This window comes from Ursus maritimus, unplaced genomic scaffold (assembly GCF_017311325.1).
Source record: "Ursus maritimus isolate PB19 unplaced genomic scaffold, ASM1731132v1 scaffold_10, whole genome shotgun sequence".
In the NCBI taxonomy this organism is placed as follows: domain Eukaryota; kingdom Metazoa; phylum Chordata; class Mammalia; order Carnivora; family Ursidae; genus Ursus; species Ursus maritimus.
In genome coordinates this window covers 2,316,171-2,334,238 of record NW_024423344.1, presented here as the reverse complement: position 1 = coordinate 2,334,238, position 18,068 = coordinate 2,316,171, and the positions used below count along the sequence as shown (strand labels likewise).

Genomic DNA, 18,068 nt, shown 5'->3' with positions numbered 1-18,068 from the left:
GTCAGTAATCTCCCCGTAATGCCTACATTCGTGGCATGGATTTTTTTAAGACCATCTTCTATTTTCATTTTTTCCTCTATTAACCCATCCTCCAATTCACTAACCCTTTCCTCTGCTTCTGCGACCCTGGCTGTTCAGGAGCCTCTAGTTTTGCCTGCATTTGGCTCATAAGAATTTTTAATTTTCTGTCAGATTGCTCTCCATTTCTGTCCTTAGGGATTCTATATTCAAGTAACCTTTTCGCTTTATACTTTTTCAATTCTACTCATCATTTTGACCATCGTTACCTGAATTCCATTTCTGATACTTTGGTTCATCCATATCCATTATTTCTGTGGCAGAGGCCACAGACTAACTGTCTTTTCTTTGCTGGGGGGGGCTTCTCCTTCTTGTCATTCTGATGAAGAGAGTTTGCGGGGTTTCCAGAGCCCAAATTATTGACTGGGTCCCAGGCCGTGCCCCTTGTTTTATAGGGATCTTAGGGATGTGGGCTTCTTCTTTAAAGATTTTATTTATTTATTTATGTGACAGCCAAACAGCGAGAGAGGGAACAGAAGCAGGGGAGTGGGAGAGGAAGAAGCAGGCTCCCAGCGGAGGAGCCCGATGAGGGACTCCTTTCCGGAACGCCGGGATCACGCCCTAAGCCGAAGGCAGGCGCTCAATGACTGCGCCACCCAGGCGCCTCGGGTTGTGGGCTTCTTGATTTTTCAGCCTGCCTTCTGGGGGAGGGGCCTGCCGCGCCAATACTCAGGCAGTCCTGTTTGGGTAGAGTCTCCGTGTCCCCTGCGAGGGGGGTGCGGATGGGCACTCCCTGAGCCGGTATTTCCAGGCTTTTGTTCTCTGGCGGCTTTCCCTGGCGGTTTGCTGTGCCTCTTCTGAGAGTCAGAGCAGCAGCGGCCAAATTTCAGCCTCTGTCACAGAACAGAAGGATTGCGGCCCGTTCTCTACTAATGTTCTGGCCACTTTAACTGTTTCTGTTGGTGCTGCTCAACCCTGCAGCGTCCCGGGATGTGCGCCCCACACCCGGCGTCCCAGCCCTCACTTCCAGGGCCGGCGCGTCTCTGTCCTTTGTGTTTCTAATGCCGCCAGCCGCCAGCCGCCCCGCGCGTGCTCCCGGATCTCCCGGTCTCAGTCTAGATCCAGTGAGCGCACCGGGATTCCGGTGTTCCGCGAGATGCCTGGTGGCGCGCGCACCCGGCTCACGGTCTCAGTCTGCTGTTTTGCGGGTGCCGACAGTGAGCCCCGCCCGCTCTCCCGTGCAAGTGGCTACCGCTTCCCGGAGCCCGAACGCGGCGGCTCCCTCCCCCTTCCGTTTATCTTCCGATATCTGTGCACAGTTTCATGGCTCCCCGCTTCGTACCTCAATACTCAGCGCTGGAGATGTTCATTTGTAGAGATCTAGATGCGTCTTCCTGCGTCTCAGGCTGGTTCCGTGGTTGTTTAGGCTGGTCTGGTACCTATCCAGCTCGACTCGGAGGACTGGCTGAAAACGGTGTCTCCTACTCCTCCGCCATCTTAACTCCTCCCCTCAGTTCTTTCTAGATTTTAGCTTATCAGATTTATAGACCGTTTATTTCCAATCTGTCGATAAGACACCACACAATACTCTAGACAGCTAATACAAACTTCTTGATGAACTGGCTAAGAAACAGACCTTGTTTTGTATATTTTCAGTAACTAATTTTAGAAACTTCTACTTCAAGGAATGTGTTATATATAAAAATATTTTTCAAATGCTTGCTCACTGGGGGTGGTGGTTATGGGTATTGAGTTCCCAGTATTGAGTTGTTCCAAGGAGGAACTTCTGCAAGTGTGTCCTTAGGATCTTCCCAAATAAGCCATTTTCTGGCCTGATTTTACGGTAGATCTTTTTTTTTAAGCGAATATATTACAGATCTTCCAAATTATCTATATGGCAGTAATCTCAGATTCTCCCTCTCCTTTAAAAAAAATTTGGGTTCAGGGGCGCCTGGGTGGCTCAGTCGTTAAGCGTCTGCCTTCCACTTGGGTCATGATCCCAGGGTCCAGGGATTGAGCCCCACATTGGGCTCCCTGCTCAGCGGGGAGCCTGCTTCTCCCTCTCACACTCCCCCTGTTGGTGTTCCCTCTCTTGCTCTGTCTCTCTGTCCAATAAATAAATAAAATCTTAAAAAAAAAAACAACTCAGGTTCAGGTCCCACGTGTGATGATGACCTGCAATGGTATTTTTATGTTTGTCGACCCAGAAGCAGGAAAGACTTTGAAACTGCCCGATCATTTGTCAGCTCTTATCTTTGCCATGGAGCTTCTTTTTGTTAAGTATAGTAATCTGTTTGCATTTTAGCATATCTTTCTGTGTGTGTGTGTGTGTGTGTGTGTGTGTTTGCTTTAATAGTAGCAAGAAAGTTTCCATTTCTCAGTTTGTAGCTAAAACAAAATACAAGATGCATAACTATAGGAGAGAGAAAAAACAAAAAACAAGCACAGCCCCTAACATCTGGAGCTGGCCCATCACTCCGGGCTAGGCCATGGCATTCTCCTGTTGGACGTAAGCAGTCTCAAGAGCACGCACCTCAGGCAAAGCCACTCTTAGACCATGACAGAATGAGACAAGGCAAGACCACATTTTAAATTTGTCAAAATTTGACAAAAACGAGACGACTGTGCAACCCTCAGATACGGAGCAGCCTTCTCTTGGCCAAAATGACAACTTTATCTTCAGTCTAGCCTGTCCTCCAAATGTTTATGTTTATTGAGACACTCAATGTTCAAGTTGCCTTCCCTTTCTACAGCATCCCAGCCAGTGAACTCAGACCCTCAGATCCTCTTCCAAATCACCCAGGCAAAGCTCAAATCCTGCTACAGGTTCTCTCTGACACTCTCTTACTAACAGCCCTCAGTCCCCTGCTGTGCTTTCTCTCTCAGCTCAGTGAGTGACAAACCTGACTTGCTCTTCTCTAGGTGTGTCTCTGGTAGTCTTTGGCTGAAGACATCAACAGCTTAAAGATCAGAACCATGAGCATGAAATGATGTAAAAATCCAGAAATCCACAGAATTTTTTGGAAAGCATAAATGTTGCTCCTTAGGCAACTGTGTGTGTATGTGTTCGTATTTATTTACTATGTCATGAATTATAAGTAGGACTGACCACATAATTTGTGAGGACAGGTGCAAAGGAAAATATGGAGCCCTTTGTTCGATGTTCGTTAAACATTTTGAGACCATGACAGCAGAGCATTAAACCCAGCGAGGACCCTTCTGAGCACGGGTCTCTGTGACTGCACGGGTCACACCCCATGAAGCCCCTGGTCCTGATTAGGAGATACCTTCTTTCAATCCTGTTCACCAGGGATTGATGGAAGTGGGTGAAGAATTGCTACTTTCCTATATTACCTCCTATTGGCCTTGCCTCATCTCTTCAAAAAAGAAAAAAAAAAATTCAATTGTGGTAAAGTACACACAACATCAAATTTACTATCTTAATAATTTTTAAGCATACAGTTTAGTGATATCAAATGCATTCTCAGTGTCGTACAGCCATCATCTCCAAAAGGTCATCTTGCAAAACTGAAACTGTGTACCCATTAAACCACAGGTACCCTCCTCCAGCTCTGGTAGCCACCATTCTGCTTCCTGCCTCAGTGAATTATGGCTACTCTGGGTACCTCATATAAGTGGAATCGTACAGTATTTGTCTCTTTGTCACTGGCTGATTTCACTTGGTGCCATGGCCTCAGGATTCATCCATGCTGCAGCGTGTGACAATTTCCTGCCCTTTTTTTTTTTTTAAAGATTTATTTATTGATTTGAGAGAAGAGAGCAAATGAGAGCGAGTACATGAGCAGGCGGGAGGAGCAGAGAGATTTGGAGAAGCAGACTCCCCACTGAGCAGGGAGTCTGACTCCTGGCTTGATTCCAGGACCCTGAGATCATGACCTGAGCCCAAGGCAGATGCTTAACCAACTGAGCTATCCCGGGCGCCCCGGTTTCCTGCCTTCTTAAGGCTGAATTCCATTGTATTGGATTTCATTGTATGTATGTGCCACATTTGTTTTCATCCATGTATGGACTTTTGGGTTGTTTCCATCTTTGGCTGTTGTGAACAATGCTAGTATGAACATGAATACACATCCATCTGTTTGAGTACCTGCTTTCATTTTGGGGGGACGTATTAACAGACTTTTTGAAAAACCATCACGCTGTTTGCCACAGTGGCTTCCCCTTTTACATTTCCATCAACACTGTATATCCTCACTAACTTTTGGTTTATTTTGTATTTTTTTAATCCTAATGGGTGTAAAGTGGTATGTCATTGTCATTTTGACTTACATTTCCCTACCGATTAGTGTTTACCTTTGTTTTTAAATTTGCTTTCAAATGCTCACAGAGTCACTCTTCTTTCTAGAAAAGAGATGAAGTTTCTGGAGGAGTCAGGTTGTCTGAAAGGCTCCCTGAGTGCAGAAGAACAGCTGTCACTCATCAGTGGTTGTTTGAATATCCAAGCAGCAGTAGAGGGCGCCATGCACATTCAGGTGAGTTGATATTGCACTCCCGTCTCTAAGGACTTGAAGAGATTGTCTTCCAGACCCCTTGGAAGAACCGGGATAGATAAAGGGCAGTTGTAAGGTGCAGGCATCTTGTACCCTGAAGGTCAGGATTATGTTTTATGTGATAGGAAGCATTGTTTCAAAACATCTCCTATATGGGCTCTCATCAAGTTACTGTGATTAAATGTTGTCTTTCAGAGGTGTTAGAATTTTGAACAGAAATAGGTTTTCTGGACAGCCAACACTTTTATTTTATTTTCCTATTGAATGAGAGAGTATATTCTTGTTCTCATATATAATTGAGTAAAAACTTTAAAAAAATCATCTGAAATAAACCCTTTCATTTCTTGTAACATTTGCATTTAGCTTTTCCAACAACTTAAAAAAAGAACTGCTCGGGGTGCAGTTTGCATAGCAGAGCAAGCTGCAGGCGGGCTCCTCAAGGGCTGTGCAGGCAGCTTGGTGCCTGTCCCGTCAGGACCCATCCCTCCTGGAGCTCCTGTGTCTATACATAGCTCCTGCCCCTATTTAAGAACCTGGACGTATAAATTTGTCTTTTAAAAATGTTACACTTACTGCCATAAGGTTTAAGTGGATTTACCTAAAACTGAAAGAAGCATCACTCCTGATACCCTCCTTGATACTTTGTGTTGTGAGGCTTGCACATTTCATGTTGTTTCTTTGATGACATTCTAGCTGAGAATTTGGGAGCAAACCAAAAATACTGAGTGTGTTTTATGGTGAGCTGCTGCTCTGAGATTGAGGTCAAATACAGTCAATCGAGGTCTTTGTCTTTGTAGCTGTAAAATTTCTCTAGTTCATTTAACAAATGTGTATCAAACAGAACATAAGAAGAGGACTTGATACATAAGATATGTCAATTCCATATCTCTTTTTTGAGTATTTTCATCTCTGTCTCTCATTTGGCGAAGGCTGTATAAAACTGGGGGGCTTGCAAGGGATCAGAGGGCTCTTTTCGGGAGGGATCAGAGGGCTCCTTTCGGGAACTTTCCAAAGCCATCTCTTTCTACCCTGCTGTGCTGCAGAGTGCTGTCAGGAAGGGACTCGCTTCTGAGGAGCACAGAAGCCTTCTAGCCTTTGCAGTGTGGGCTCAGCAGAGACAGTTCTGTACACGTGTTTGGTTTCCAAGGAAAGTGTATGCTTCATATGCTGATCTTGCTGGAGGAGGAAAAACAATGAGATTTTGTGGCTCCTGACATTAGCGAGGACCTGTGGGAGCTTCCTGCTGTGGAGGTGGTGGTTGAGGACACAGACTTTTAGTCAAGTGGACTTTGCACTGAGCGGCTGTGTGCCCTTGTGAGTTTAACTTTTAAGCCCCACTTCCTCATCTGGACGGTGGGCATAATACCCAGTGCACCAGGTAGTTGTGAAGAGAACTGTCCGTGCTCACATCTAAGGTCACCCTCATTAAAGGCAAGCCTCCATTTTTCCAACGAGAAGATTAAAAAAAATTCTTTTTGGGTCAATTTGATATATAATATTTACATAATATATAATAAGATATTATAATTACATATATGATGTGATCTGAAATAGGACTATGTAACACATTACTGAAATAGTTCTACTTTCCCATTTCACAAAACACTTCTTTTTAAAAAAATTTTAAAGATTTTATTTCTATATTTGAGAGAGAGAGAGAGAGCATGAGAAGTGGGAGGGACAAAGGGAGAGGGACAAGCAGACTCCCCGCTGGGCGCGGAGCCAGATGGGGCCACACAACTGTGACCGACTTGATGTGGGGCTTGATCCAGGACCCTGACATCATGACCTGAGCTGAAGTCAGACGCTTAGCCAACTGAGCCACCAGGTGTCCCAAAACACTTCTGTTCAGGCGTCTCTGACTCCGGTGTCTTTGTCTTCAGTAGAGGGATGTTTTTGAGTCTCCTTTCTAGACAGAGTTTTCCAGAGCACATCATTATTGCTTTCCTGAGATGTTGCTGTGCAAAGCTTTTTAAGCCACATATGACATGGCGTTAGAAGTCTCATCTCCATAATGCTAAGTGAAATAAGTCAAGCAGAGAAAGACAATTATCATATGGTTTCTCTCATCTATGGAACATAAGAACTAGGAAGATCAGTAGGGGAAGAAAGGGATAAAGAAAGGGGGGGTAATCAGAAGGGGGAATGAAGCATGAGAGACTATGGACTCTGAGAAACAAACTGAGGGCCTTAGAGGGGAGGGGGGTGGGGGAATGGGATAGGCTGGTGATGGGTAGTAAGGAGGGCACGTATTGCATGGTGCACTGGGTGTTATACGCAACTAATGAATCATCGAGCTTTACATCAAAAACCAGGGATGTACTGTATGGTGACTAACATAATATAATAAAAATTAAAAAAAAAAAATAAAACATATTCTCTGTTCAAAAAAAAGAAGTCTCATCTCCAGCCTCAACTACTAATTCTCAAACCTTCAGGTGTTTTTTTTCTCTCTTCAGTGGTATACTTGTGGTTCCTCAATGTAACAACTGGCTATGTGACTTTTTTTCTTTTAAAATGATCTTTATAAAGTTTATTTCCAAATTTCCCAGCACTAGCAATTGTGAAACCATGCCTTAGGAATAACTCAAATGTCTATGTTAAATTTCTTTGTCTCCTGGTCCCATTTGAAAAAATAGGTTTTATCAGATGATTTCTATGCTAGCATGATTGAATTCAGAAGAATGTGTCTTTCCCAAACAGTATATTTTTTTTAAAAAATGGAGATCCCTTCATAATAGAACTTTGTAATGACTTGAATATAAGGCAAGTCTTTTTTATGGGATAATTTTTGGGGAATATTGTAAGTTATAATGCATGTAAAATGCTTAGCCACAGCACTTGGCACATAGAAAATGCCCCAGAAATTGATAAAATAAGTAATTTTATAATGTGACCATTTGTATACAAATTTGATAATAAATGATGTGGGGCAATATATGTTGATCTATGCAAAAGTATTGAAAACTGCTCTTTAAGGTCTGTCTTTATTTTATAGATTGAATGTATTTACATGGCATTTACATGTTGAGCAGCATCTATTATGCAGAACAACACTGAGTCAGGCAGTGTAGGGAGAGGAATATAGAAAAGACGATGTAAACTCTACTACGTTTATCTCCTGTAAGAGATTATGTTCTTCAGAAATTACTTGTACCTCTAGTCCCACAAAGAGTAGTGGAGAAGGGCACAGATCTGAGCTGGAGGCTTTGGGAAGATTTGATGAAGGTAGGATTTGAGCCTGCTTTGGCTTTTGACAAGTGGATTTTGGGGGATGGGGTGGGGACAGTTTCTCAGAAAGAGATGAACAGAGGATGAGAGGTGCCTGTGAGTATGTTTGTGGCAACCAGAGTAGAATGGTGAGGCTGAGTCACGGGGCAGTTGGAGAGGTGGGAAAAGGCTGGAAGTGGAAGCTAAGTAGAGAATGCTTGGAATGCCAAACTGAAGACTTATTTAGATAAAATGAGTAAATCTTTCTAAAATGCTTGGAGTATTGCATTTCTATACACGAACAATGAGACTGAAGAAAGAGAAATTAGGGAATCCATCCCATTTACAAGAGCACCAAAAATCATACGTTATCTTGGAATTAACTTAACCAGAGACGTAAACGATCTATATTCTAGAAACTACAAGTCACTCTTGAAAGACATTGAAGAAGACACAAAAAGATGGAAAAATATTCCATGCTCATGGATCGGAAGAATTAACATAGTTAAAATGTCCATGCTACCCAGAGCAATCTACACTTTCAATGCCATCCCAATCAAAATACCAATGACATTTTTCAAAGAACTGGAACAAACAGCCCTTAAATTTGTGTGGAACCAGAAAAGGCCCCGAATCGCCAAGGAATTGTTGAAATGGAAAAACAAAGCTGGGGGCATCACAATGCCGGATTTCAAACTGTACTACAAAGCTGTGATCTCAAAGACAGCATGGTACTGGCACAAAAACAGACACATAGACCAATGGATCAGAATAGAGAACCCAGAAATGGACCCTCGGCTCTTTGGGCAACTAATCTTTGATAAAGGAGGAAAAAACATCCAGTGGAAAAAAGACAGTGTCTTCAATAAATGGTGCTGGGAAAATTGGTCAGCTTCGTGCAAAAGAATGAAACTTGACCACTCTCTCACACCATACACAAAGATAAACTCTAAATGGATGAAAGACCTCGATGTGAGACAGGAATCCATCAAAATCCTAGAGGAGAACATAGGCAGCCACCTCTATGACATCAGCCACAGCAACCTTTTTCATGACACATGTCCAAAGGCAAGAGAAACAAAAGAAAAAATGAACTTGTGGGAGTTCATCAAGATAAAAACCTTCTGCACAGCCAAGGAAACAGTCAAAAAAACTAAGAGGCAGCCCACGGAATGGGAGAATATATTTGCAAATGATGCTACAGATAAAAGACTGGTATCCAAGATCTACAAAGAACTTCTCAAACTCAATATGCGAGAAACAAACAAATCATAAAATGGGCAGAAGATATGAACAGATGCTTTTCCAATGAAGACGTACAAATGGCTAACAGACACATGAAAAAATGTTCAAAATCATTAGCCATCAGGGAAATTCAAATCAAAACCACATTGAGATACCACCTTACGCCAGTTAGAATGGCAAAAATTGACAAGGCAAGAAACAACAATTGCTGGAGAGGATGTGGAGAAAGGGGATCCCTCCTACATTGTTGGTGGGAATGCAAGTTGGTGCAGCCACTCTGGAAAACAGTGTGGAGGTCCCTTAAAAAGTTAAAAATTGAGCTACCCTATGATCCAGCAATTGCACTACTGGGTATTTACCCCAAAGATACAGACGTAGTGAAGAGAAGGGCCATATGCACCCCAATGTTCATAGCAGCAATGTCCACAATAGCTAAATTGTGAAAGGAACCGAGATGCCCTTCAACAGATGACTGGATTAAGAAGATGTGGTCCATATATATGATGGAATATTAGCCACCAGAAAGAACGATTACCAACATTTGTAGCAACATGGACGGGACTGGAGGAGATTATGCTAAGTGAAATAAGTCAAGCAGAGAAAGACAATTATCATATTGTTTCACTCATTTATGGAACATAAGAATGGAATATTACTCAGCTATCAAAAAGAACAGTTTCTCAACATTTGCTGCAACATGGACGGCACTGGTGGAGATAATGCTAAGTGAGATAAGTCAAGCAGAGAAAGACAATTATATGGTTTCTCTCATCTATGGAACATAAGAACTAGGAAGATCGGTAGGGGAAGAAAGGGATAAAGAAAGGGGGGGTAATCAGAAGGGGGAATGAAGCATGAGAGACTATGGACTCTGAAAAACAAACTGAGGGCTTCAGAGGGGAGGGGGGTGGGGGAATGGGATAGGCTGGTGATGGGTAGTAAGGAGGGCACGTATTGCATGGTGCACTGGGTGTTATACGCAACTAATGAATCATCGAACTTTACATCAAAAATCAGGGATGTGCTGTATGGTGACTAACATAATATAATAAAAAAATATTATAAAAAAATAAATAAAATGCTTGGAGTAATGCATGGCACATAAGAGTCCTATATAAGTGTTCTCTTAAAGAAATAAAGAGTTTGCGTTTCATTCTATATCCTGATTAGAATCCTCAAAGGAAGGTGTTCAGTAGGACAGTGAAACAAATCAGAAGGAAAAATGGGTAAGAGAAAAAAAATCAAGATTTCATTTTTGTCCATTCCTTTGATTTTCTTGGGCATGTTTATACGTTTCTTTATATGATATAGGGCAAATTTGATTTTCCAAATTTTGCAACTAATACATATTGATTTCACCTTATGTTTATCAAACAAATAAATAGACACCCCCCAAATCAAAACCTGCCTAACATTATGTCACATGTTTGTTAAATTACATTAGGTTTCTAACAACCTAAGAATGTTAAAAATATATTTTGAAGAGTGAAGAGTGAAGAAAGTTTAGGAGAATCCCATATACGTCCATTATTCCAAAAATGTCTTAACATTTTGATATATTTGTATTTCTTTCCATTTCTCCTATTTATTTCCTGTCATTCTCTAACATACTTGATATTATACTCTAAATAGAATTTTGTATCATGATTTTTGTTTAAAGCTTAAAGAACTTCTGGCTGTGTGTTTGCCAAGATCCTATCAGATAGGAGTATAATTTTTGGACTTATTGTTATGGGGCACCTGGGTGGCTCAGTCATTAAGCGTCTATCTTCGGCTCAGGTCATGATCCCAGGGTCCTGGGGTCGAGCCCTGCGTCGGGCTCGGGGAGGCTGTTTCTCCTTTTTGCAGTCCCCCTGCTTATGTTTCCTCTCTCTCTCTCTCTCTCTCTCTGTCAAATAAATAAATAAAGTCTTAAAAAAATTATCATGTTTATCATGTGAAATCTAACCTGAAAGAACCTTCCATGTAAGAATGACATTAAAGCTGAAGTTCCAAAATGCCTTCTGTCACGCGTCTACTCTACCAGGCCTCATGGTCCTGCCTTAGTGCCCATAGACTTCTTGCTATCTCTACCCTTATCAGCTTTTATAATTCCCTTTTCCAATTTATAAAAGGAAACATTCACAATGTAGAAAAATTAATCTAGGCTATTTGGAGACATTTTTCTTATAAAAAGGAAACTTAACATTACGTTTGCAAATTGTTCAAAAGCAGGGGTCAGAGTTTGTGAATTAACAAATAAGCAAAACCATTGCTTGCTGCACAGTTCAACTACAAAAGTCCCACTGTAGGATTTACTGAGTCCCCAAGGATCAAAGCCCCAGAAATGTGAGTGTAACTCTCGGTGGTAGATTTGTCTTCTATTCAAACCCCAGAGGGCAGGAGCACGGATCAGAAAGTTCCTTAATTGTCTGCTGAAATGTGGGAGCATACAAGAATGAAACCTGAATTTCTAGAACTTAGCGCAATTTGGAAATCAAATCTTGTCTAGCGAGAAAATCAACTATGCTGGAAAAGTAAGTTTATTCTGAAAAGCCTGTCTAAAGCTTTGACTGACTCTTAAAGAGCATTAAGGCTCATTAGCCAGGATATAGAGCCTTTATCTGATCTCTGGAATTTAAGACTTGAGATTTAAGTAGCTGGTGGGAGCCATGGGAATGGCTTATAGAATGAGGGAGTTTAAATGACTTTCCTTATACAAAATGAAGGACAACTGCTGAAATCTGGAAGTAAAAATTACATCATCTGTGTGGATAAGGAGAATTTACATCTGAACTTTACCTTTAAAATTTAGAGGATGCTGGTCATTTTGATGAGGACTTTCAGGCTCTGTCAGTAATTATAGGATGCAGTATTCATGAACACTAACACCACTTTTAAATTTATGTTTTCTTAAAGGATGGGAACTTGTTGGACTTTTGGTCTTGGTTCACTGAGGCGCAGAATAATGCTTTCAGTAGGGTTGGGGGTGTGGGTGTGGGGTGCTTGCGTAGCGAAGGGCACATGGGGCAGCCAACACTGAGAACATACAGGAGTGTACATGGAAACTTGAATTTCATTTTTCCTGTTCCATGTGCTTTTTTTAAAGAAAAATTTGTAGAATCACGTTTACCGAGGTACAGTTCACATATAATAAAATTCACCAGTTTTAGTGATCAGTTCTATGTGTTTTGACAAGTGCATATAATATATAGCCACTATCACATTCAAACTTGAGACCATTTCCATTAGTACATGGAATCCCCTCATCCTTGTGGTCAATCTCCTTGTTGTCAGTCTCCTCCCCTTCCCCAGCAAACAGGCATCTGTTTTTTTGTCCCTACAGTTTTGCCTTTTCCATAATATTCCAAATATTTCCTGATTTCCCTTATGACCTCCACTTTCACTCATGGCTTAATGAAAAGTAGATTGTTTAACATACAAATCTGGGGAGTTTTCCAGATCTTTCTGTTATTAATTTCTAGTCTAATTCCATTATGATCCCAAAACATACTTTACAAGATTTCAATTCTCTTTATTTATTGAGATGTGTTTTATGACCCAGCATATGGTCTCTTATGGTGAATATTCCATGTGAAGTAGAAAAAAATGTGCATTCTGTTGTTGGGTGGAGTGAACTATAAATATCAATCAGGTCAAGTTGCCTATAGTGTTATTCACGTCTTTTCTACCCTAATGAAATTTCCATTTACTTATTCTATCATTGAGAGAAAAGTGTTGAAGTCTACACTCCAATATGGATTTATTTCTCAATGAATTAAAAGTAGGCATATAGTTGAGTCTCACTTTTTTTTTTAAATCACATCTCACAGTCTTTGTCTTTTAATTAGCATGTTTAGTTCATTAAATTTAATGTAATTATTGATGTGGGTGGATTAAAATCTACCTTATTGTTTTCCATTTGTTTTCTTTATTTTTTTTAAAGCTTATTTTTATTTTTATTTTTTAATAATATTTTTTATTATATTATGTTAGTCACCATACAGTACATCCCTAGTTTTTTTTAATAATAATTTTTTATTACATTATGTTAGTCACCATACAGTACATCCCTAGTTTTTGATGTAAAGCTCCATGATTCATTACTTGCGTATAACACCCAGTGCACCATGCAATATGTGCCCTCCTTAATTCCCATCACCAGCCTATCCTATTCCCCCCCGCCCCCCCCGAAGCCCTCAGTTTGTTTCCCAGAGTCCATAGTCTCTCATGGTTCATTTTATTTAAATTCCAGTTAGTTAACTTACGGTGTAATATTAGTTTCAGGTGTACAATATAGTGATTCAGCACTTCCATATATCTTCCAGTGCTCATCACAACAAGTGCACTCCTCGCTCCCCATCACCTATTTCACCCATCCCCCCACCTACCTCCCCTCTGGTAACATTCAGATTGTTCTCTGTAGTTAAGAGTCTCTTTCTTGGTTTGCCTCTCTCTCTCTTTTTATCCTTTGCTCATTTGTTTTGTTTCTCAAATTCCACATATGAGTGAAATCATATGGTATTTGTTTTTCTCTGATTTGGCTTAGCATAATATTCCCTAACTCAGTCCATGTCATTGCAAGTGGCAAGAGTTCATTCTTTTTTATGGCTGAGTAATTATTCATTGTATGTGTGTGTATATATATATATATATATATATAACATCTTTATCCATTCATCAGTTGATGGATACTTGGGCTTTTCCCATAACTGGCTATTGTAAATAATGCTGCTATAAACATCAGGGTGCAGGTATCCCACTGAATTAGTATTTTTGTGTCCTTTGGGTAAGTACCTACTTGGGCAAGTGGTGGATCGTAGGGTAGTTCTATTTTTAACTTTTTTGAGGAATCTCCATACTGTTTTCCAGAGCGGCTGCACAAGTTTGCATTCCCACCAACAGTGTAAGAGGGTTCCCCTTTCTCCACATCCTTGCCAATACCTGTTGTTTCTTGTGTTGTTGATTTTAGCCATTCTGACAGGTGCAAGGTGGTATCTCATTGTGGTTTTGATTTGTAATTCTGTAATTATCGGTGATACTGACATCTTTTCATGTGTCCGTTGATCATTTGGGTGTCTCCTTTGGGAAAATGTCTATTCATATCTTCTGCCCATTTCTTGACTGGATTTTTTGTTTTTTGGGTGTTGAGTTTTCTATGTTCTTTATAGATTTTGGATACTAACCCTTTATCACATATGTCATTTGCAAATGTCTTCTGCTTTTAGTTTGGCTGTTTGTTTCCTTTGCTGTGCAGGAACTATTTATTTTGATGTAGTCCCCAAAATATATTTTTGCTTTTGTTTCCTTTGCTTCAGGAGACATATCTAGAAAAAAGTTGCTGTGGCCAGTGTCAGAGAAATCACTGCCTATACTCTCTTCGAGGACTTCTATGGTTTCGGGTCTTACATTTAGGTCTTTAATCCATTTTGAGTTTATTTTTGTGTATGGCAAAAGATAACGGTCCAGTTTCATTCTTTTGCATGCGGCTGTCAAGTTTTCTCAATACCGTTTATTGAAGAGACAGTCTTTTTCCAATTGGATATTCTTTCCTGCTTGTAGAAGATTAACTGAGCATATAATCGTGGGTTCATGTCTACATTTTCTATTCTGTTCCATTGATCTATGTGTCTATTTTTGTGCCAGGACTGTACTGTTTTGATTACCACAGCTCTGTAATATGACTTGAAGTCCAGAATTGTGATGCCTCCAGGTTTGCTTTTCTTTTTTAAGATTGCTTTGGCTATTCAGGGTCTTTTGTGGTTCCATACATATTTTAGGATTGTTTGTTCTAATTCTGTGAAAAATTCAGTTGGTATTTTGATTGGGATTGCATTAAATGTGTAGAGTGCTTTGGGTAGTATAGACATTTTAACAATGTTTGTTTTTCCAATCCATGAGGACAGAATGTCTTTCCATTTCTTTGTTCTGTCTTCAGTTTCTTTCATCAGTGTTTTATGATTTTCAGAGTACAGGTCTTTCACTTCTTTGGTTAGGTTTATTCCTAGGTATCTTATTATTTTCGATGCAATTGTAAATGGGATTGATTCCTTTATTTCTCTTTCTGCTGCTTCATTATTGGTGTATAGAAATACAACAGATATCTGCATATTGATTTTGTGTCCTGTGACTTTACTGAATTCATTTATCAGTTCTAAGAATTTTTTGGTGGAGTCTTTGGGTTTTCTATATAGAGTGTCATCTGCAAATAGTGAAAGTTTGACTTCTTCCTTGCTGATTTGCATGCCTTTTATTTCTTTTTGTTGTCTGATGCCTGTGGCTAGGACTTCCAGTACTACATTGAATTAAAGTGGCGAGAATGAACATCCCTATCTTGTTCCTGACCTTAAGGGGAAAGCTCTGTTTTTTTCCATTGAGGATGTTAGCTGTGAGTTTTTCGTTTGTGGCCTTTATTGTGTGGAGATATGTTCCCTCTAAACCTGCTTTGTTGAGGGTTTTTATCATGCGTTATGCTTTGTCAAATACTTTTTCTGCATCTACTGAAACGATAGTATGGTTCTTATCCTTTCTCTTATTAATGTGATGTATCATGTTGGTTGATTTGTGTATATTGAGCCACCATTGCAACCCAGGAATAAATTCCACTTGATTGTGGTGAATGATTTTTTTTTTTTAAATAGACAGGGAGCCCAACACAGGGCCTGATGAACTCATGATCCTGAGATCAAGACCTGAGCTGAGATCAAGAGTTGAGCACTTAGCCTACTGAGCCACCCACGAGCCCCATGAATGATTTTTTTCATGTATTGTTGGATTCGGTTTGCTGGTATTTTGTTGAGGATTTTTTGCATCTGTGTTCCTCAGAGATATTGGCTTGTAGTTCTCTTTTTTAGTGGTGTCTTTATATGGTTTTGGTATTGGAGTAATGCTGGCTTCACAGAACAAATTTGGAAATTTTCTTCCTTTTCTATTTTTTGGAATAGTTTGAGAAGAATAGGTGTTAACTGTTCTTTTAATGTTGGCTAGAATTTGCCTGTCAAGACATCTGGTCCTGGAGTTTTGTTTGTTGGGAGTTTTTTGATTACTGACTCAATTTCTTTGCTGGTTGTCTGTTCAAATTTTCTGGTTTTTTTTTGTTTTGGTTTTGATGATTTATGTTTGTAGGAATATATCCATTTCTTATAGGTTGTCCAATTTGTTGGCATATAATTTTTCATAATAATCCTTATAATTGTATTTCTGTGGTGTTGGTTGTTATTTCTCCTCTTTCCGTTTGTGATTTTATTTATTTGGGTCCTTTCTTTTTTCTTTTTGATAAACCTGGATAGAGGTTTATCAATTTCATTAATTTTTTCAAACAACCACCTCCTGGTTTCATTCATATGTTCTATTGATTTTTTTAGTTTCTATATCATTTACGTCTGCTTTGATCTTTATTATTTCCTTCCTTCTGCTGGGTTTAGCCTTTGTTCTTTTTCTAGCTCCTTTAGGTGTAAGGTTAGGTGGTTTGAAATTTTTCTTGTTTCTTGGGGTAGGCTTATGTTGCTATATACTTCTGTCTTAGAACTACTTTTGCTGCATCCCAGAGGTTTTGGATCCTTTCGTTTTCATTTTCATTTGTTTCCATGTTCCTTTTTACTTCTTTTATTTCCTGGTTGACCCATTCATTTTTTAGTAGCTCGTTATTTAACCTTTATGCATTCGTGGTCTTTGCAGATTTTTTCGTGCTGTTGACTTCTAGTTTCATAGTGTTGTCTTCAGAAAAGGTGCATGGTATGACTTAAGTCTTTTTGAATTGGTTGAGGCCTGTTTTGTGGCCTAATATGTGATCTATTCTGGAGAATATTCCATGTGCTCTTGAAAAGAATGTATATTCTGATGTTTTAGGGTGGAATGTTTCAAATATATCTGTTATATCTGTTTCAGTGTGCCATTCAAAGCCCTTGTTTCCTTGTTGATCTTCTGCTTAGGTGATCTGTCCATTGCTGTGAGTGGAGTGTTACAGTTCCCTACAATTATTGTATTATTATAGATTAGTACCTTTATGTTTGTTATTAACTATCTTATGTATTTGGGTGCTCCCATGTTGGGTGCAAAATATTTACAATTGTTATATCTTCTTGTTGGATTGCCCCCTTTATTATTATATAGTGACCTTCTGTGTCTCTTGTTACAGTCTTTGTTTTAAAGTCTAGTTTGTCTGGTGGGGCGCCTGGGTGGCTCAGTCGTTAAGCGTCTGCCTTAGGCTCAGGGCGTGATCCCGGCGTTCTGGGATGGAGCCCCACATCGGGCTCCTCTGCTGGGAGCCTGCTTCTTCCTCTCCCACTCCCCATGCTTGTGTTCCCTCTCTCGCTGTCTCTCTCTGTCAAATAAATAAATAAAATCTTTAAAAAAAAAAGAAAAAAGAATAATTATTGATACGTATGTATCATATTATTCCCATTTTATTACTTGTTTTGTGGTTGTTTCTGAAGATTTTCTCTGATCCTTTCTTATCTTTCTCTGTTTCATGGCTTATTGGTTTTCTTTAGTAATGTATTTGGATTTCTTTCTCTTTTTCTTTGCATATTTATTAGTAGTTTTTGATTTGTGGTTACCATTAGGTTTGTATATAACCTCTTCTGCATGTAGCAGTCTATATTAAGTTGATGGTCATGTAAGTTTGAACCCATTCATTTCTGCCCTCCTCATGTTTTAGGTATATGTTATTATATTATACATGCTTTTATTTTGTGAGGTCCTTGACCGATTTCTTACAGAAATATTCATTTTTACTGCTTTTGTGTTTCCTACTTTTATACTGTCACTTTCAGTCTTTCTTTTCCACTCTCTGAGTCCCCTTTAGTATTTCTTACAGGGCTTTAGTATTTCTTACAGGTTTAGTGGTCATGAACTCCTTTAATTTTTGTTTGTCTGTGAAACTCTATTTATCCTTCTATTTTGAATGTTAGCCTAGTTGGATAGAGTTCTTGCCTGCAGATTTTTTCTACTCAGCGCTCTGAATATATCATGCTAATCCTTTCTGGCTTAGAGAGTCTCTGAAAAATCTGCTTATGGGTTTTCCCTTATAAGTAACTGTCTTATTTTTTCTTCCTGCTTTTGAGAATTTTTTCCTTATCACTGTATTTTACCAGTTTAATTATA

General features: G+C 39.7%; 1 protein-coding gene across 1 annotated transcript in view; it reads left to right on the top strand.

Moving 5' to 3' along the window:
• Positions 1–18,068, top strand: part of CRYL1 (crystallin lambda 1) — a 157,178-nt gene that overhangs the window by 51,545 nt on the left and 87,565 nt on the right. Inside the window, exon 3 of the mRNA XM_040621238.1 lies at positions 4,385–4,511. Within this exon, the coding sequence (XP_040477172.1) occupies positions 4,385–4,511 (127 nt within the window). The remainder of the gene's footprint in view (positions 1–4,384; positions 4,512–18,068) is intronic.